This window comes from Astatotilapia calliptera, chromosome 3, assembly GCF_964374335.1.
Source record: "Astatotilapia calliptera chromosome 3, fAstCal68.1, whole genome shotgun sequence".
Classification (NCBI taxonomy): Eukaryota; Metazoa; Chordata; class Actinopteri; order Cichliformes; family Cichlidae; genus Astatotilapia; species Astatotilapia calliptera.
Genome location: NC_137424.1, coordinates 56,733,979 through 56,755,235, shown reverse-complemented (window position 1 = coordinate 56,755,235; position 21,257 = coordinate 56,733,979). Strand labels below are relative to the sequence as shown.

The 21,257-nt window shown below is 38.5% G+C and overlaps 1 protein-coding gene and 1 long non-coding RNA gene across 4 annotated transcripts in view; one reads left to right on the top strand and one right to left on the bottom strand.

Moving 5' to 3' along the window:
* LOC113018254 (protein NLRC3-like) overlaps positions 1-20,425 on the bottom strand; it is a 28,505-nt gene extending 8,080 nt beyond the window's left edge. For 2 of the 3 annotated variants that reach the window (XM_080298565.1, XM_080298566.1), the window contains exons 1-5: positions 20,290-20,425; positions 18,398-20,192; positions 17,964-18,137; positions 17,133-17,306; positions 13,157-13,203 (exon numbers count right to left, since the gene is read on the bottom strand). In XM_080298565.1, coding sequence (XP_080154691.1) covers positions 13,157-13,203; positions 17,133-17,306; positions 17,964-18,137; positions 18,398-20,192; positions 20,290-20,326 — 2,227 coding nt within the window. In that variant the 5' untranslated portion in view covers positions 20,327-20,425. Of the gene's footprint in view, positions 1-11,849; positions 12,864-13,156; positions 13,204-17,132; positions 17,307-17,963; positions 18,138-18,397; positions 20,193-20,289 lie in introns of those variants that run through there. The other variant, XM_080298564.1, reaches the window with a different exon arrangement.
* LOC145425534 (uncharacterized) overlaps positions 11,762-21,257 on the top strand; it is a 273,752-nt gene continuing 264,256 nt past the window's right edge. The window contains exon 1 of the long non-coding RNA XR_013906252.1: positions 11,762-11,873. This is a non-coding gene — a long non-coding RNA (uncharacterized LOC145425534). The remainder of the gene's footprint in view (positions 11,874-21,257) is intronic.

The following is a 21,257-nucleotide window of genomic DNA, read 5'->3' as shown; positions in this document are numbered from 1 at the left end:
TTTCTTTTAAATTAGCAGCCTCACTTATGGAGCTCTTTAATCTCAGGACTGAGGCCAGGTGTACCACAGAGCTGTAAGGTAAATGTGAAACATCTTACTCCTCAGCAGCAGCAGACTTTGTTCCTTTAAAGTCAAAGATGAAAATCTTTGACCGATCACTCTTCAAAGACACACAGCTGGGTCCAGGTTCAGGTTCAAGCGCATCTGGTGTCTCAGTGATCCTGGTGAACAGAGAAATTACATTTTTAGCCTTCTGACACAAAAAGTAGGATAAACTTGGAGCTAGTCACAGTGATAATATTACAGTAAGGCTAAAAAGTTTGATGCTCTTCACAATGTTCTCTTTAGTCTGTTTGTTTATCCAACTGTCTTTTCTTCTTTTTGTGAACAAAGTTAAAAATAAATAAATGACTAAACCAAACCTTCTCACTGTTTACTCATGGAGTTAAGGTACGTTTAACATTTTGTTAAGTCTTACCTCTCATCAGGAGTCAGTTCCCTTCTTTTAAAGTCAGGGCGATCTTCCTGTGGAGATCTGGGTCTGATCTCAGGCTCAGGAGAGTCTGGTCTGAGGAGTGAGGAAAAGAATAAGGCAGGGTTATATATATACACTTTTTTAATCTCCAGGTGGAACATAGGCTGGAAAAACTTTGCAGGGTTAATTTGAATTAACAAAACAGAGAGCAGGTTTGTTGTAGAGAGTTACTGCATGTATGAAATCATTTCTGTATTTGTTCTTTTAGCAGTGAAGATAATGTGAGGTTTTGTGTGATATCTTTCCATGTTGGTAAAAACCTGCAGTCACCTGATGGGAGAGAAAAGTGAGAATAAAACACAGATTTTATTTTTTTCTGTTTATTGAGATATTTGATAGCAATAAGGTATCGCTATCAAATACCTGTTTAATTATAATAATAGTTTTATATTACATTACATTACATTATATTATTTTATATTATATTATATTATATTATATTATATTATAATTGAGGTTTCATTGTTTTTCAAAAAAATCTGAAATAAAGTGAGCTTTGTTTTCTGGCAATCAAAGAGTCAACAAATAATCATTGTGATGATTAAACTTTTTAAAGAGGAGATTAAATAGAAAACAAACGATAAAAAAAAAACATAAAAAACTTACATGATATAAATCAGATCAAAGATTCACTTTTTCATCATCGTCCTGAACACTGTCTGTCTGCAGCTGTTTGCTGTCTGCACTAGGATAAGATCTGATTCTGTTCTTTCTCTATTAAGGTCTTGTCTTACTTTCACCACTTTATGCTTCAGGAGTTTGAGTCTGTATTTAAGTAAAGTATTCTGTAGCTCACTTCCTTGTTTTTCTCTTATCTGTTATTGTTTTGAATACAGGTGCTCACTGTACTGATGACACGCCTACACTGTTAGACTGGTTAAACTGGTTAAACACTGCCTTGTTCTGATGTTTTGCTGAATTTCCTGCCCCTGGCTACTGAATTTCATCCATCAAGTAAAGGGTTTGAACAACTAAACATAAATTATGCAGTTACTAAATGGCGTAAAACATTTTAATCGAATAATAATTATGTTAAGAACTGTAGGGCTCTGCGTCCTGACAAAGTCAGAAATGATCCAGCCACCTGAATCAGACACATGATAAACTACACAGAGAGCTCATCACCCAGAGGCATTAACGGTTATGTCAAACCACATAAAACCATCATCTGATTGTCTGAAAACACAAAAAACCTAATTCATGGTTCATGTCTCACCTTTAGTCCTTCCAACAGAGTCTGTTCTGCCTGCAGTGGGAAACCTTCAGCCTCCTCAGTCCAGTAAAAAGGTTCTCCAAGGTTTTGTGGTCAGAAGCCCCTTTCAGAGGACAACATTATCCCATATAATTAGCTGATTTGGTCTTAGCTTCACATGATGATGTGCACTGACTGAAATATTTAACCACGTTCACCAGATAGCTGACTGGCTAATAATTCAAAGGTAGCAAGACAGAAGACACAGAATTACAGTAAAAATAAATGAAAGATAAAATACGTACATCTGCCGTGTGTCTTTCTGTACTTTTTTCATCAGCCCTTACAGGACACTGAACCAAGTCTACTTTCATATGCAAACACAGCCATCACGCCTTGCTGCCTGAGGTCAGGGTACATCAGCGAGTTTGTTCCTCTGTTTGTTTTCACTGCAGCTTCTGTTCAGTTTTCAGCAGCTTTGAAGAAACACACAGTTATTATTAGGTTTGGTTTTATGAGTAAAGTTTGAAGACAGCAGTAAAACAGGAGTAAAAAATAACAATAATTATGTGTCTGTGTTGACCTTGAAACAAAAAAATATGATCCTCTGTAATAGGAACTAATATGAGTTCATGTTTATGTGTCTCTTTGCCACACTTAGATCAGCTGTGTCATAGTCATTTATGATTAATAAAAAAAATCCCAATACAAAGGCAAATATTTCATTATGAACTCTAAATATAAAACCAGACAAATAATTATCCTGTGATTTGATGCAAATAGATTAGATGTTATGATGGTGTAGATGTTTTATGTTTCCATTTTTTGTTAAAAACTGATTGAGTGCTGGTTTCACTGCACTCCTTACACCAGTGCAATATTCAAAGATGCCACTAGATGGTCACAGCACTCAGGAGGAACCTAAAACTCCTCAGAGAGAAGTCCTGCAAAATAAATTCTGCAGTTTGTTTCTCTGTTAAGACGGTTGGTGGAATCTCATCTTTGTTCCTGATGCTTCACTTTTGTTGTTTCAGTTCCAGCCTGAACTTTGAACTACATGATCACACAGTGGATTCTCCATTTTGTGCCAAAATCTGTTTTGAGTTTTCAACAACATGGGTGAAATAGAGTAGAATGACGGTGCTGCCGTCGCGAATCGATTTGAGGAGAATGAAGGAACATGTGTGGATTGATTCTAAATGGTCCTCATGTTTCCTTATTTTTTCGATCTTGTCATTTAGAAACATGTTGGGTGCCCGGAAGCGTAACACTTTGACGATTTGTCACCTTGGGTAAATATTAAATTTAGCTCCATATTTTTTTCTGGTTAAACTTAAAACAATTAAAACCTTTTGTCTGGCCATCAGCACCCTGACAGCTGGCTAACACAAACACTCACATTACAAGATGTTTTTTTAAACAGAAGATGGCAGAAGTTGTGTGTTTTAGTGCAGATCAAAAAATTATCTTATTGGGAAACAACAAACACAACATAAAACTCTCCTCTGAAACAACATTAACTCCAACACTCTGTGGATGATCAGACACCAAAGGCCTTCAGCTTTGTTATGAAGTCTTCATTAATTCTTCTGTAAATAAATTATTTTCTAGAATTAAAGTCGTTTTTTTGCTCGTCTCTCACTCTGTCTAATCCAACATCACCTCTTTAGACACTTAAAGTTTCCGCTGGGCAGAAACAGGTGAAACAATAACTGCTTTTGATCTGTTGGGGAGATTCAAGACTCCTGAATGTCTTTTTATTTTGTTCTTCGGTTCTTTAGAGGCAGAGACCGAGATCAAGAAAGCAGAATCAGTCAGATTGGTGGCTCTGAGTACAAAAGAAGGAACTGATTTTTCTCTTAAATCGCTCATCTCTAAAGAAGGTATGTGAAGGTACAGCACATAATCCCAAAACACAGATACACAAAGAAGAAATTGAGCGGCAGACAGGAGTACGTTCATGATAAACATTTGGTAACTTTGGATTATTTTTGCTACCGAGGAATTAGACTGTAAAGACTGACATGGATTGTGTTTTGGGAAAAGACAATTCTTTATTAATATGGGCTGGTACAAATATAACACTCTTCTATTTAATTCAAGCACTCCAAGCACTTTCTTACAGGAAGCCTTGTTAACACATTCACACACATTTATTTAACTGTTTTGCGCTGGGATACTTTGAAATCCCTGGACATGTACCATACAGGTGGTATATGCATTCAAGTACAACCAAGCTTTCTTCCTTGTAACAAGTCATTGCTGTAACCGGGACTGAGAGAACAGCTTAATTATTTTCTAGATTTTGGGCAAGAGTAATGGACTGTGTTACATTCCCCCCCCCCCCCCCCCCCCCCCCCCGAAGGGGTCTAGGCATATGAGTGAGGGGACCAGTAACAAATTAGTCCAGAATCAGAATGAAAAGGAAAACAGACAGAGTTATGTATTAATATAGTTTTATTACAAATGATATAGGTTATTACAAACAACACTAACTCAAAGAGCCGGCAACGCCGTTTTACTAATAATGCCAAAGAAACAAAGGAAACACTCGCAGCAACAAAAGACAAGAATACTACTAAACAAAACAGGGAGGCACTTCCCACACTTCCTACCCTACTCCTCACCAAAGGGAGACACTCAGATCAATTCAAATCAATTTATTTTTATAGCACTTTACACAGGATAAAAACCACAAAGTGCTTCACAGTAATATAAAACAGATACATAAAATACATTAATAATAAAACACACAGCAGAAATCTAATTAAAAGCCAATCTAAATAAATGAGTCTTAAGCTGCTTTTTAAAAGAATAAATACAATCAAGGCAATGTAATGATGGAGGGAGAGCATTCCACAACCTGGGGGCCACCGCTCTAAAAGATCTATCACCTCTGGTTTTAAAATATGTTCGAGGGACTACCAACAGCTTTTGATTAGAAGATCTCAGGCTGCGAGAGGGAGCGTGGGGTTCTAAAAGATCAGAAATGTAGGCAGGAGCATCACAATTCAAAGCTTTAAAAGTCATTACCAAGATTTTAAAGTGAATTCTGAAATGTACTGGAAGCCAGTGTAATGAACGTAACACTGGTGTAATGTGCTCTCTTTTTCGTGTCTTAGTTAAAAGCCTTGCAGCAGCATTCTGAACTAACTGGAGACGGTCAAGATTCCTTTTGCTCAAACAAAGAAAAAGGCTGTTACAATAATCTAAGCGAGATAAAATAAAAGCATGAATAACCATTTCTAACTCAGACTTAGACAGCAAATTTCGCAGTTTGGAGACATTTCTTAGATGAAAAAGGCAGTTCCTAATTAACTGGCAAGAGTGTTGTTCGAGGGACATGGCAGAATCAAACATCACACCGAGGTACCTGAGGCTCAGGTGAACAGATGAGCCAAGAGAACCAAGATGCTGTTTGATTAGAGATATCTGATTGTCGGGGGCAATAATTAATGTTTCTGACTTCTCAGAGTTCAACTGTAAGTAGTTGTCACCAAGCCACTGTTCAATGGAAGCTAAACATTTAATTAAAGAGGACAGTTTATGGACTTCCATCAGCTTAAAAGAGCTGAATATCATCAGCATAAAAGTGATAAGACACCTCAGGGAACTGCCTAATTATAAGTCCTAGAGGTAACATGTACAAAAGAAAAAGAATAGGACCCAGAACTGAACCCTGCGGTACCCCACATGTCAGATCTTTAGAATGTGACATAAACCGATTCGCAAAAACACCAAAAGACCTGTTGGAGAGGTATGACTGAAACCACTTCAAAGCCAGACAGGACACACCAACTACGTCCCAGAGCCTGTTAATCAGGATGGTATGGTCAATGGTAGTGATGGCCCGCTTGAAGCTGGCGCTCCGGAGCGTGTGTCGAAAAAAACAACACACTGGTTCAGAAGCACTGTGTCGAGGCTTGCTTCGTTTGGCAAAAGTCACGTGACCAGTGACGTCCAAAGCTTCATTACCCACGTAACTGCTTCGGTACATGATTCAAACGGATATAAGGAAGTGAATCATCCACGGGATTCGTGGAGTGTGTTGATGGTGACAGATAGCGAAGAGGTGATCATTCCACTGACAGATATGGAGCCAGTAAGGAAGAGAGGATGTCCTGGCATGTGGAAATATTTTGAGTTGATTTTGCTCAATTCATTTTATCTGCCGAAGTGAAAAACCTGAAATGTCCAAAATCATGTTTTCATAATGGAAATGCCATTACAGCATATGACTTTAGGAACACTTCCATGTGAATTAAAGCTAATGAAGACTACAAAAATGTATTTCACACTATACGTACATTACATTACTACACAGTTTAGAAAATAATTTTGTTTATTGTTTTTAGGTGATAGTCTGCAGGACCCAGGAATACCTGCATATCTACCAACTTGCAGTGTAGTTCCTGCACTCCACAGCCTCTTCTGTTCCATGCAAGTGGATTTTCTCCAGGGCAGGAGAAACTATTTCTAAGAAAAGAAACAGACTCAGCCAGCGCACAGTAACACTAATCCTCTTTTTAAATGTAAATAACAAAAGGGCTACCTGACATAGATCATGTTTTTACTTTGCAAGTTCTTGATTAGGGGTGGGTTTTGATTATCGCCTTTCTGATTACAATCCATGCTAAACTGAATAAAGTGATATTGATTCATTAAAATCCCGTGTCGATTTGTAAATTAACGTTATTATGCCTGAAACGCCAGCATCTCAGGTTAAACCTCACAACATGTCGTCAAACATCATGCAGCTAAAACAGTAACTGGGAGCAGGTTTACGGATTCTGCATACAAACGTGAACACAGAGCGCGGACCCGACGCGTCAGAGTCAGATTTTGGTGTGTCGTCGGGTCCGCGCTGTGTTTGCCTCTTTTTTTTTCGCTGGCTTCTGCAGCTGCAGGTTTCATAACTCTCTGTTTACATCTCTAATTAAGTCTCACATGTGTCAGCTTTCTTTTAATAGATACGAAATTATGGATATATATTGATACATGACCAGAATTGTAATATTTCTGACTGAGGCAAAACTTTCCAGGTTCCAATCAAATTGAATCGGATCCTGTATCGAATCAAAATGATTCTACAAATCAGTAACGATGCAGCCGTACTCAGTCCCCTAAGCATTTTCCCTTTCCAGTTCACAATCAATCCCACCCCTAGGTCAAAAATATGTATAGGACAATTGGCCTCATCTAATATTTTGTATGAACCTGTCCAGCGATTAAATGACAAGTAGATGGAGGCAGGACTTCACAGCAGGGGCATACTCCATAATGTGCTGTGCGTTATCATATGTATATTATATATATTGCTCACTTATTGTGTTTACCAACATCAAGGAGTTATGAGCAAAGAAAGGCCACACCATAGTGCATGTTTAAATAGGGAAAGTTTATTGATCAAAATGTATTACGCAAATACGCATTACATTTTTTTCAGCCCCCCCAATCGAGAAAACAAAACCAATTACATCTTCAAAGCAACGGAACGGTGGCCCAATATCGGAGAGAACTCCACTCTTGAGTGAGCAGTGATAATTGAGCAGTCCGTTTTATTTTGCAGATTCAAGCTGCTCTTCAAAATATTCGCCACCAGATGTCACCGGAGAGGACTGTGTTGAAAAGCTTCGAGTAATGAACCATTTTTCAATACAAGCTTCAGTGCTTCGGAAAGCTTCATTTGGCCATCACTAGTCAATGGTGTCAAAGGCAGATGTCAAGTCCAACAAAACCATGACTGAGGATGCTCCAGAGTCAGCTGACATCATAATGTCACTAGAGACTTTAAGTAATGCGGTAACTTTAAGTAACTCTCAGGGCCCACAAGCCCATCTACTCACTAGTCCGAAGGAGGCTGTCTGTCCAAAACCTAGCACAAAAACCGTGTAGCACCACAGAGGAGAAGGAGAAGAAGAAGAACCTCACAGCTCATCCCTAGTTTAAATAGCCTCAGAGGTGATTGCTGACTGGAGTCAGGTGGCAAACAAGGCTAATCAAAAGCAGCTGTGTCCTGGGGAGAGAGGAGAGTGGGAGAGACAGAGGGGGTAGGAGTGGCAAGAGAGGAGGAGGCGGGGAGAGCGGGCAAACACCCCACCCACAGCCTCACAGGATGTAACAGACTGTTAAATGAAAGGTGGACGGGAGAGAGGGAGAATACTAAAGTTAAAGGTCAAAAAACAATTCCCTGTCAGAGCCCAGGCATATCCCGCTCAAATATGAACGATTAGATTCTTTATATTTATACTTAAAAAGGATGTCCATGAGCTACAACCTTAGAAAGAAAGTCATTAAAAAGCTTTATTTCACTCTCTATTTTGTTCTCTAAAAGATTTTGTAACTGTCTCTTAGTGGTGTACTGCTTGTGATCTGTACACAGTGATCAGAGTAAATCAAAGTGCAGGTTTTTCTTCTGGCTGCTTCCATTGCAGTGGTTGTAGTTCCTGTAGTTTTGGTCAGTCAGTGTAATAATCAGGATCATGAACAGGATCAGATGTTGTAATGAGTGAATGAAGTCAGATTGTAGATTTTCCTTCTTCTAGCTGTACTGCCTGACCTTTGACCTTATGTGTTGATGACTCTTCACCTTACTTTTGGGGAGAAGTAACTTGACCAACACAGGTCACAAGGAATACACTGAAATATTTTTCTGTCGTTGTTTATTCTTTAGAATTGTGCTCTCAGTGATGGCTGTTTAATTTGTTGCTAAACTCTTCAACATTTCTGGCTCTCTGACAAATATAAAGACAGGAAGTCAGAAAAAATTTCCTCATAATCATAGTTAATTAAAAAATGAAAAAATAGGGTGATTGCATGAGAAGAAGCTGAAGTTTTTAATGGAGACTGTCTGTTTTTGCAAAAAATCGAAAGGGATTTTAGAAGATTGTTGTTTGTTTTGTTTCCAAAACGTAAGCCATGTTTACAACTGCACTGATTATTAAAGTGGCATTACAGCTTTGCATTTACAATTTAAAGTAATTTTCAGTGAATATCAAAATAATTTAAAGCTGGACAGTTCCACACTTTATTTAACAATTTATTTTAAGGCAATAAAACAGATGTTACAGGAAGAGAGTCTTACAGTCTGATGTTGTCTCATCCAAAAGCCAAAGGTTTTTCTGGAGGTTTTTTTTTTCTCTTGTTTTTCTTTTTCTCTTTCCCTTAAAATAAAACAAATGAGAACAGACAAGCAGAGCTGTGACTGATGTTGGTACCAGACTCAGTACAATGCATAAAGCGGGTCATCCCCAGTTCTCTGCTTTTAAACTTAAGGTTGGTCTTTGAGGTTCAAGCTGAGCAGCAGCTTCTGTAAAACTCATTAAATACATACTTTTTTCTTTTTGCAGAACTGACTCCAGAACCTAGTGGTCCTCAACTAATGATGTAATTAACTTTGTTGTCATATATGGCACTTCATACAGTATGTCAGAAAATCAAACCAAATTATAGAAAAGTTGCTTGCACCCATACTGCCCCGACATCATGCCTCCGCATTTTGGAGATTACTTTGGCACCGACCGGTTTTCTATCACCCATTTGCGGGGTGTAAAGGCGCCCTCCACTTGCGAGGTGCGCCTGCTGCTTGCCACATGGGGAGGAGAGGGGCAGGCCTGCGGCGGATTCTCTGAGTGGCTGGAGCAGCATCTAATAACCAGCTCAAATATATTATATTATATACTATATATAAAAACCGCCAAATAAAACATAATAAAAAGAAAGCAAGAAACTAGGGCGGTCAACATTAACGTTGTTATCACGATTAATGCAATTAAAATTTTTAACGCAATTAATCAATCTGGAGCGTAGAATGACTCAAAATCCCTGTAAAGTCTCTGTCAACGCATTTCGGGTAGTTTGTCCATTTTGCGCTCCAGAGGGGTTGATTGCGTTAAAAATTGTAATCACGTTAACCGTGATGACAGCGTTAACGTTGACAGTCATACAACAAACACAAAAACTGAAGACATTATGATATAGACTTGATTGAGATGATTGAGAATGCATCAAGACATATTTGACAGTTCACTCAGACATTCAACACAACAAAGCCTGTTCAGTGGCTTCAATTATCTTACAAGTTTCTGGTAAAGAGTTCATTTCAGAAGATATTTCAATCAAACATATTAAAAATCACTTCTCACTCTGTCATTACTAAACAAACACATCTCCATTTACCAACAGAGTCAGGATCCTGGGTCACTCGACCCAGCACTTTGAATTCTTTGTGTCTTTATAATTTTGTATTGTGTTTTTCCTCCTCTGCATCTAAGCTAACTTTCTTTGGTTGGCTGGCCCATTTAATAGAAGGTTTAAACAGCATGTGTGTGTGGCTCAAATCCAGTGCATGTGTGCTTTAGGTACCTTTACTAAGGATATCCTGTCTTTATGATATCATAGAGAGTATGAGTAGAAAAGAAGCCCGAGGCTCCGGCTCACTGGTATTACTTCTATACATAATGACCTTTTTATTTAACATTGTTAAATATCATGGTCATGTCTAATGCATCTCATCCATTGCTGAAACAATATAGCTCTACATGACAGGAAATAAGGAAACGCATAATGAGTCTACTCTAAGGAGCTTGGAAAGAGAAGCGTCTGCACTTCTTTAAGTTTCTTGAAGACGTCTCACCTCTCATCTGAGAAGCTTCTTCAGTTCTGAGTCTACTTACAAATGACATTATGCATACTGAGTTTAAATGCTCTCTTTAAAGGCTTCACCTGTTCATTATTTCTCATTTATTTATAAGTTCTGTCTGCCTTTTATCATAATTACCATTTTATTCTGTTTATATATTTCCGTTTAACCTCTGCAGATCGGGCTAATTTCACTGAGTGCAGAATAGGTCTACAAAGCTGAGCAAAAGAGCAACATCACAATAACATGGCTCAAAATGTCAACACTAACAGGCCTCCTGACTTCCTGCAAAAAGACCTAATGAATATGAAAAGGAAAACACATGTTTATTCTATAACAGTGAGACTAACACTGAGGCGTATCCAGATGAGCACTACAGAGGATGACAGTATCATTCAGTTCACCTGGAACGGATGGCTTGAGTGTCTTCTTAAGTCATCTGAGACTCAACGACACAGGCACATATCACTGCATCGCTATCCTTAAGAGAAAAAATAGGTCATAGGTCAAATCACGTGACCTCAAAGTTACAGATAAGATAACAATACTAGCTCCTTTGGGTTTGTTTATAGCACTTTCACTCAATCTGTTTGGTAAATAATAGGCCAGTTATGTACATATAGAAAGTAGGTGCTGCTACTGTTATACATAAGTTGCTTTTAAAATACCTCAGAGCTGTATCACAGTGTACTTTTACATCAGCCTCCACTCCTCTACATTTACATTTATAACACCAACCTTTTTTTAAGTGAAGATGCCAACAAATCCATACTATCCTGACCAGCTTCTTCTAAAACAGGTTATTAGGCTTCAGTGGTGGCTGTAACTCAGGAGATAGAGCCAGTCTACTGACTGAAAGGTTGGTGGTTTGATCCCTGATTACACGAGTCTGCATGCCAAATATCCTTGTGCAAGATACTAACCCCAAGTTGCTCTCCAATGCTTCCGTGTTAGGGGTTAGATAAAAGCATAGAAGAAAGTGTTTGGTTGAATGGGACATGTTGTTTAAAGCGCTTTGGGGTCGTAGCAAAGTGCTGTGTAACAATCAGTCCATTTACCATTAGTGCGAAACTGTTTTTGATTTTAGGTCCGGGAGGGCATCATGTGTAAAACTCAGCAAAGTCAAACATGTTGAACCACCCACTGTAGTGACCTCTTCTGGCAACAGAGGAACAAGTAGCTTCTCTCTTTTTTTCTAAACTGACAGCTGTTTTCTAGTTTTTCATTTCCATGAATATGTGAGGGTTTGCTTTATTTAGATAAATTAAAAGTTTATTGTTGGTAAATCAAGGCCATCATGTGAAAATGTCCTCCATAATTTTACTTTTTGGTTAAAGGTTAGAAAATGTACTCTAAAGGTTTTAAGTATAATAACAAGCATCTGTAAAAAAATAAATAAATAAGGAATAGTTTGATTTTTTTCATTTCTTTTTTTAAATATCAGTTTGCATGCATGTTCACAGATAAAACACACAAATAGAAACTCTGTCACAGATTTTATTCTTGTGATAACAAATGTATGAATAAAATACAAATTGACACATGAAGTGTGCATTTATACAACACGTAACATATCAATGCTATGTGACAAATCATCGGTATGTTGTGTGTTGGGAATGAGAATGCTCTGAGATTTCACTGCCTATTATTAAAAAAACAAAACAAAACAAAAAACACCTGGTTGCTCTAGCATCACCATACTGGAGGATCCAGAGATGCATTTCGCTCATCATCCCAAAGATAAACTTAACCTTTAACAGGTCAAGTAGTTTCAGTAGATGAAAGTTAAAAAAAACTAAACAAAGTACAAAGTCATAATTTATCTAGAAGCATTTTTGGTAAACAAATGAAGCTCAATAGAGTAGAATAGCTCTTTGTTGTCATTGTACATGTATTACTAAATTTTGGGTGCTCCACACTAATGTGAGAATGTGTCTTGTCGCAGTAAGTTCACTCTGAGCCGTCACAGAGAGAGACAGTGGAACCAGGTGACTTTAGCTGAAACCCAGCATATAGTGCTTCAGTGAATTTGGTGTTGAAAGTGTGCAGGTGGATCAGTCTGTCAGGGAGGACACTGTAAAAGGACACAGTGCCTGCAGGGTAGTCCACATACACTGCTAATTTGTGAGAGACAATCGAGGAGGGGACAGCGATCACTATTGATGCGTAATTGTAATTTCCAAAGTAACCATCATCATCACTGCAGTAGAAACTCCAGGACTGATCAGTCCTTCCAAACCTGCTGTCATCGCCGTCTCCTTTCCGTCCAATTCCTACACAAGCGACACCGATTTGAACTTCTCCACTCCACTCGACCTCCCAGTAACAGCGACCAGTCAGACTGTTGGTACAGAGCAGCTGAGGCCAGTGATGAAACCTATGATCATGATCAGGATACAGCTGGTCTTCTTTTACCTGTGTGACCTTCTTGTTGTTGTCAGACAGTTTGAGGTTCCTGTGTGCTGTGTTTAAATCCAGCGTCAGGTCACAGAAATCTAAAGGGGACAGTGAGACACAGTGCAAATGGTCTGTAATAAACACTTTTAATTTTATTTGCATGGTTTTCATGTTAATGTATGAAGAAGATCCGGTATGCAAAAGTTTTTGATATTTTAAGAGTGTGTTACCATCAGAAATTGGTTTCTACTTAGTAAGTAAGTAAGAAGATATGTAACTTTTTTGTAAAATTCATGATTACATATATTTGGCAGAGGTACAACTAAAGTGTAAAAAATGTGAACACAGTACAACATGGTGTAAATAGAACTGATACATCAAAAATACTTACATTTCCTTAGACCTGGTCTCATCCACTGGACTCCTTGAGGCTCCACACTGAAATGAGAACTTTATCTTTTAGTGTGAAAACATGCCTTTATATTGTCTGAGTAATCTTTTCTAGAGAAATAATCTTGTTTCCTTTTATCCCATAATAAAATGAAAACGATAATGCACTTTCAGTTCTATGGATTTATATATCAAAGTAAATTTTTTAAAAAAGAAACCAACTGGTCTGTACAAGGTTCTTAAATTACCTAAATACAACCTGAGCAAATTGAAAAAAATTAGACGTGTAAATAAAAAGCCAAAATCCTGTATAAATGACACGGTGCAAAACAGTTCACACTTGTAGCATCCGCTTAGCCATGAGTAGGAATCGAATAACTTAAGAGGAACTTTGAAGAAGAATTCTTAATTTTCTCACATGACTATATCTGCTCTGCATAAATAACAACTACTTGCTTCACTTTTTTTTCTTTACAGTAGGAAAGTCACAATCCTGTTCCAAAGATTAGGGTGGTTCTGCATTTATTGGTGTAACGGTACACGTAAGCTCCAGACTGAGATGTCTTGATGCATGCTCAATCATCCAGGTAAGTAAATCCCAAAAGGTTGATTCTGTTCATCTGGATGTAACGTTTTCAGTGGGAAACTCCTCACAGCCTATTGTTCACATGTGCTAGTTTCAGTCATTATGCATTGAACTGTATATAAGGTTGGGGAAACCTGCAGTCAGCTCAGATTAAAGAAGTCACTTGGATGAGTGACAAAACGTTTGTCCCACTGAAAACACTACATCCAGGTGAACAGAATCAACCTTTTGGGGCTCCAGACTGAGACTAATTCTGAGAAAACAATCTGACCCAAAACATTGGCATGTATGGCAATACATCTGGTAATAAAGGGAAATGAAACAAAAGGGTTACATAATATCAAAAAATCAATTCTGTTTATCTGGACTTTGCGTTTTCAGTGGGAGAAACGTTTTGTCACCCATCCATGTGACTTCTTCAGTCTCAGCTGACTGCAGGTTTCACCAACCTTATAAACAGTACATTTGCAAAATAACGGAAAACAGCCCACTTGTTCTAGTGGAAAAACATGGGGAACACAGCAGGAACGAATTAGGTGTCATCTGACAGGAGGAAGCAGAACTGTACACACTGAACACAGAACTTGAGATTGTCAAAATAAAACAGGAAACACACTGAGACACAGACCAAGAGACAAAGGCTTGACAAAGGGGCCGGGGGAGAAAACAGACAGGGATGGACATGACAGATTGGGTAGAAAGGATTGTACACAAGGAGAGAAACATGGGAACAACTAAGGGAGACGAGGCCTGGAGGGAGAGGGAGTGAGCGAGAGACAGAGAGGGGGAGAGGGAGGGACACAGAGCAGGCAAAGAGACATAATGGCTGAGGAAAAGAGACATGGATGGACATGACAGACAGAGGAGACATGGAAAGAAACACATGGAGGGGAAAACGGGAACAGAAAAGCGAGATGAAACACAAAGACATGACTGGGGGACACATGAATAAACTCAAAGACATTAGGAAAACTAAAACCCAAACCTAAATCATCTTAACCTCTTAAGCCCCAACGCCCCCTGATACATGGGGAAAAGGCAGGAGATCAGTTAGGCTTAAGGGGCTTAAGAGGTTAATAAAGTAAAGTGTCAACAATCCCAAAATAAACTCAAACCCCCCATCGCAGACCAAGAACTATGACAAAGACACTTGTCAGAACTTGTCAGGGTTAAACACATCAAAACCGCACTTAGCTATTGTGACACCTACAAGTGTATGGTCACAGTTGTAATCTGCTGGAAACATTTACTGATGTAAAAGCCTTTGGTTCACTGCTGTATTGCACTTTTCAGTTGAGGTTATGAAAATTGCGTGGCATCGCCACAAAAGGCGAGTAGCTGTAAGTGCGACAGGCCATTGCAACGCTCTTACCTCAGTTGACGAAGAGCCTGCAGACTGAACACAACTCTTGTCTCCTGTCTCTACTTTTCTGTATGAAAACAGGTTAGTAGTTTGAGTTAACTAACTGTGATGCACATATAAGAGCAAGAAACCCTTTTCTGTCTTGATTTAAAGGCCACAACTGTTGTAAGAACGTGTGTTTTCATAGATCAAGAGAAAGCAAACTTTCCCGCCAGTTGTAATGGGAGCCACAATTCCACTTGTAGTGTAAAGACGTGGTGGGTCTTACTACATCTGTTTTATTTCGTAGCACATGTAGCTCTGAGACATACTTTTAACCTGATGTTAGTAGAAGTTTTACAGTTGATGATTTCAACATAACCTCATTCTTACTCATTATATTGCTAAATGTAAATAGACTGGTTTATATTTACTTTTGGACAACTATAGAATATGTTTGTTTATTGTTTGCAAATATAGTGTTTAATCTTTTAAGGTATAAAGAGTTTGTAACAGTTATAATAAGCAGGTTATTCGCAGTGCTAATATTACTGCACAGAGATATTGTTGAAGCTGGACAGCAGCAGGATTTAGTTACAGATTTATTGTAAATAAGGAGACTGATATAAGATCATTATTTTGTAGATCTATACTTGTGAAAAAAACAATGCGACCAAGTGGGTTTAACATGTGAACCTGATTGAATATGATGTTTTTTGTCACAAGAGGAATGACTGAAGGAAAGAGGAACGTGTGTATAAATGAACAGAAAACAATGGTATAAAATTCTGTGTAATAGAAAGACAAGGAAGAGCCTCCACAACTTATGTCTCCAGTCTCTACTTTTCTGTATAAAATAGACCCCATAGAAGGCCCATAACACGATGGTCATGTGATGTTGGTGTTGTGAGCAACACTTTAAAGCAGTGTAGTAAAACAACTGAACTTCATAAGATCGACACAGTTTCAAACATCAGTATCAAGGGTCCCATCCCAAGCTATTTGTTACATTCTCCCTCAAGCTGTGTATTCCTCCTTGTGTATTTCTGCATTTCCTGAGCAACTTTAATTTGTATTTTGTTAAGCTCAGCAATAAAGCTTCCTTTTAATCACCTTGTTTCTCATGTCCTGCATTTTGGGTCAAACTAATCTTGCCACACAGCCAAGCTTTACACACAACGAGAGAGGCAACGCTCGTGGGCAATGATGATGAATCCTGATGGGATGTGATTGGGGTAAATACCTCAATCTTTTATTGAAATGCACAATCTCAATTGTCAACCTTAATGAGGTTGCAAGGTCATGCAGTCATAAGGTTGTGGGTGCCTATTTCATTTGATTTTAAACACTTTTTGAGGCCTAACTCATCATGATCCCAGCCTTATTTGTTTTTAGTCAATTATTCTCTCAAAACTTGGCAGTCTGGAAACAAAGAAAATAATCGATCTGATACAGAGCAAAAACTATTTTGAAAAAAGTCAGTTTTGCCTCTCTCTTGAATTAAAGGTTAAGGTAAACTTAGAGTTAAGGTTATCACTTACTTTACTTTTTTGTCCATAATTGGATAGATATATTGTAGATAGACAGGAAAGTGGTGAGAGGAAGAGGAAAAGACATGCAGCAAAAGGCTGCTTGAACCCAGGCCTACTGCTCTCCGGCCATACGGCATATGGTCGCCTGTTCACCCACTGAGCTCAAGTAGATCAACAAGATGACCCCTTATTGTGAATGATATCACAGTATGCAACTGCTTGGCAAAGACTGTGACAGCTGGGTTATGTTTGAGCACCACCTTTGACCAGCAAGACAAGAAAATGTTAGAGATGATTGATTTTGTGATTTTGACTCACAGGTGAGCTTTTAACTGTGATTGGTTCTGAGTCATTCAGCCACACAGTTGCCCACTTGACTGGACATACAGACTATATTACGGGCCATCAGGTCAGTGGTTACAATAAACCCTTAAATGAATTCAAGTCAATATCTGCTCTTCCTTACAAAATGTTGGAGAAAAAAATATATTTTCAGCTTTATTTCCTGTTTTCCTACCAGAGTATGTCCAGTTTCACATGTGGATCCTGCTGTTGAGCAGACAAAAGCTTCATTCCTGAGTCTCCTGGATGATTATAGCTCAAGTCCAGCTCTTTCAAAAAGGAGGGATTGGAGCGCAGAGCTGTGGCCAGAGAGGTGAAGCCTGTTCCTGTGATCTGACAGCCTGACAACCTTAAAACACATACAACAATGCAAGGAACTGCTCTGCATTTGATGATGTACATGCAGTCATATGAACAGATTCTGATTTCAGTTAAAGTAGTTTTAAAAAAGGCTTTTAAGGACTCTGTTTAAAAACATGGAAAAAATATTATTACATTTTATTTTATACTATGATGGACAGACATAAATAAAGTTATGTTTGTGTGTGTGTGTGTGTGTGTGTGTATCTTTTTCTTCTACTGTGCTCTTTCAGAGCTTACACCAGAAGAGAAACAACATCTTAAATCAGGGGTGTCAAACTCAAATACACAGTGGGCCAAAATTCAAAACTGGAACAAAGTCGCGGGCTAACGTTAATATGTATTGAAATATATATATTCCTCCAGATATAAGAATGAATCTTTTCTTTTGGACTCAAACACGTTTTGCTGAAAAACTGAATATGGAAAAAGCAAAGCTTAATACTAAACAATATATATATTAGCTGTATAATACCAGTAGGCCAGCTCTGATAGTAATTTGGTTTGGTTTGGCAGGCCAAATGTAAGTAGGTTGCGGGCCAAATTTGGCCCGCGGGCCAGAGTTTGACACCTATGTCTTAAATATATAAAATAATGACAGTTGTTGTGAAATATCCAAATCTCCTGAAACAAAAAGTCAGCTAACCTGAGAGTTTCCAGCACACAGTGTGGATTCCCAAGTCCAACACAAAGAGGCTTCACTCCTGAGTCCTGGAGGTTGTTGTTACTCATGTCCAGCTCTCTCAGTCTGGAGCAATGAGAACTTAAAATTGAGGAAAGAGCTTCACAGCTTCTCTCTGTGAGGTTACAGCCGCTCAACCTAGAAACATATCAGTATATCAGTGAACTTTGCAACCTTTTCAAATAAACACTTTAACTCTCTCAGGCTCAAATTAAGTTTCTGTTGCTAATACACAAAAGAATACCTGCAGTGGTACTTCTGAGTAAAAAAAATTTTTTATACATATAAAATATGTATGTGGGGTAATCAGGTTGTTAGCTTTTAAGTGTTGCAAATCTGCAACGCCTGCCTTGAGAGGGTTAAAGCAATATCTTGCCAGGATTAAACTGGATACTTACTGGGCTTTCTTACAGGCTTTGACCACTGGCAGCAGCTGCAGAAGAGCCTCTTCTGAAGCTGAATATTTCCTCAAGTCAAACCCATCCAGATCTGCTTCTGATGACAGTAGGATGAAGACCAGAGCTGACCACTGAGCAGGAGAGAGATCAACTTTAGACAGTTGTCCTAAACTCAGTTGATGCTGGACCTCCTTCACTATGGAGTCATCATTCAATTCATTCAGACAGTGGAACAGATTGATGCTTTTCTCTGGAGAGAGAGCGCTGTTCATCTTTTTTTTAACATACTGAACTGTTTCCTGATTTATCTGTGAGCTGTTTCCTATTTGTTTGAGCAGGCCTTGTAAGAGATTCTGATTGGTCTGCAGTGAAAGACCAAGGAGGAACCGGAGAAACAAGTCCAGATGTCCATTTGGACTTCGTAAGGCCTTGTCCACAGCACTCTGGTAGAAATATCTTTCTGAAGATTTGTCAGTCTGCACTGAGGTTGTTTCTTCTTCTTCCAGCAGGTTGATACCAGAGTTGGTGAATGTCAGATGGACATGAAGAGCAGCTAAAAACTCCTGAATGCTCAGATGGACAAAACAGTAAACCTTCTCTTGGTACAGCCCTCTCTCTTCTTTAAAGATCTGTGTGAACACTCCTGAGTACACTGAGGCTTCTCTGACATTAATGTCACACTCTGTCAGGTCTGATTCATAGAAGATCAGGTTTCCTTTCTGCAGCTCCTGAAACGCCAGTTTCCCCAGTGCTTCAATCATCTTCCTGCTCTCTGGACTCCAGAGAGGATCTGTCTCAGCTCCTCCATCATACTTGATGTTCTTCACTTTGGTCTGAACCACCAGGAAGTGAATGTACATCTCAGTCAGTGTCTTGGGCAGCTTTCCTCCAGCCTGTTTGGTTTTTAACAAACTCTCTAGAACTGTAGCAGTGATCCAGCAGAAGATTGGGATGTGACACATGATGTGGAGGCTTTGTGACTTCTTGATGTGAGAGATTATGGTGTTGGCCTCTTCCTTGTCTCTGAGTCTCTTCCTGAAGTACTCTTCCTTCTTTGGGTCAGTGAACCCTCTGACCTCAGTAACCATGTCTATATATTCAGCAGGGATCTGATTGGCTGCTGCAGGTCGTGTGGTTATCCAGATGTGAGCAGAAGGAAGCAACTTTCCCCTGATGAGGTTTGTCAGCAGCACATCCACTGATGTGGACTCTGTAACATCAGTGAGGATCTCAGTGATGTGGAAGTTCAGAGGAAGTCGACACTCATCCAGACCATCAAAGATGAACACAACTTTGAACTTTTTAAAGTTACAGATTCCTGCTTCTTTGATTTCAGTGAAGAAGTGATGAATAAGTCCCACTAAATTGAACTTTTTATCCCTCAGTAAATTCAGCTCTCTGAATGGGAATGGAAACATGAACTGGATGTCCTGGTTGGTCTTGTCTTCAGCCCAGTCCAAAGTGAACTTTTGTGTCAGGAATGTTTTCCCGATGCCAGCCACTCCTTTGGTCAGAACTGTTCTGATTGGTTTGTCTCTTTCAGTCGAAGCTTTAAAGATGTCTTCACACCTGATTGTTGTTTCTGGTCTGTTTGGTTTCCAGGAAAACATTTCAATCTGTCTGACCTCATGTTCAGTGTTGACCTCTCCGGTCCCTCCCTCTGTGATGCAGAGCTCTGTGTAGATCTCATTTAGAGTGGTTTGGGTTCCTGGTTTAGCAATCCCCTCAAAGACACACTGGAACTTCTTCTTCAGGTTACATTTAAATATATTCTCACAAAGTGGATCAGGATTTTCTACAGGAAAGCACCAGAAACATGAGTGTTATGATTATAGAAAATGTGACAATTTCATTCTTGTAAAGACTGAATTTATGAAGAGAAATCCTCTCACTGCTCTGCAGACAGTCAGCCAGCTCCTCCTGTTTCATTATTCTCAGGAAGTTAACTGCAAGTTTCAGAAATGCCTCTCTACTGCTCTTTCTCTGCTTCTCTTCCTCACTGCCCAACACTTCCTCTTCATCCCTCTGATACTCTGAATAATCTGGATTCAGATCATTCTGCAGCTTCTTTAGTTCATTCTTCACAAAAGTGATAATGTTTCCCTCCAGAATCTGAAAAATAAACAACACAATCTGAATTCATAAAAAAATCAGATCTTCATAGTAAAAAATACTTTTTTACAGATTTGTTTTTTTGTGTGTTTTCAATTTAACAGAAATACAGAATTAAAAGATATGCAGTTAACTAATTAAATTAAAACTTCTGTCAGAGAAAAAAATATATAATTCCAAAATGTCATTGTTATAAGATAAGGATGATTTTTTGGATAAGTGTGTCACTTTGGTTCTAATTGATGTAAGGACATTTACAGAAATTTACATTTCTGACAGAAATGTGATAAATAAGTACACCGTAAGTACCCTGTACTTTCTGGCGCGCCGGTAGTGTTATAGAGTGACTTAGGTGATAGAAAATAATAAAATAATAACATAAATTAAATTAAGTAATCATTAGTACTGATTTTTTTAACCTCTTAAACCCCAAAGGGGTTTCTGAGATTCCTGGTTGAAAATGCAATGCCCAAATTTAATTAATTATTTCTCTGCAATTACAAACTCTGTCCTTAGAATCTTGGTATCAAAATAAAGCTAACACTTGTGAAATTTCATCAGAGGTGTATATATCGAAGCAGATATTACTGTGTCAAAGTTAGTGAGACTGGAACACAGAAAAAGCAAGTAGATTTTATCCTCGCCTAATTTAAAAAAATAATAATAATTGCATATAACCCTTTTAAAAATATGCCTCAGTTCACATTTCATTACAGAAATTCAGTAACCAACATATAAACATCATCTG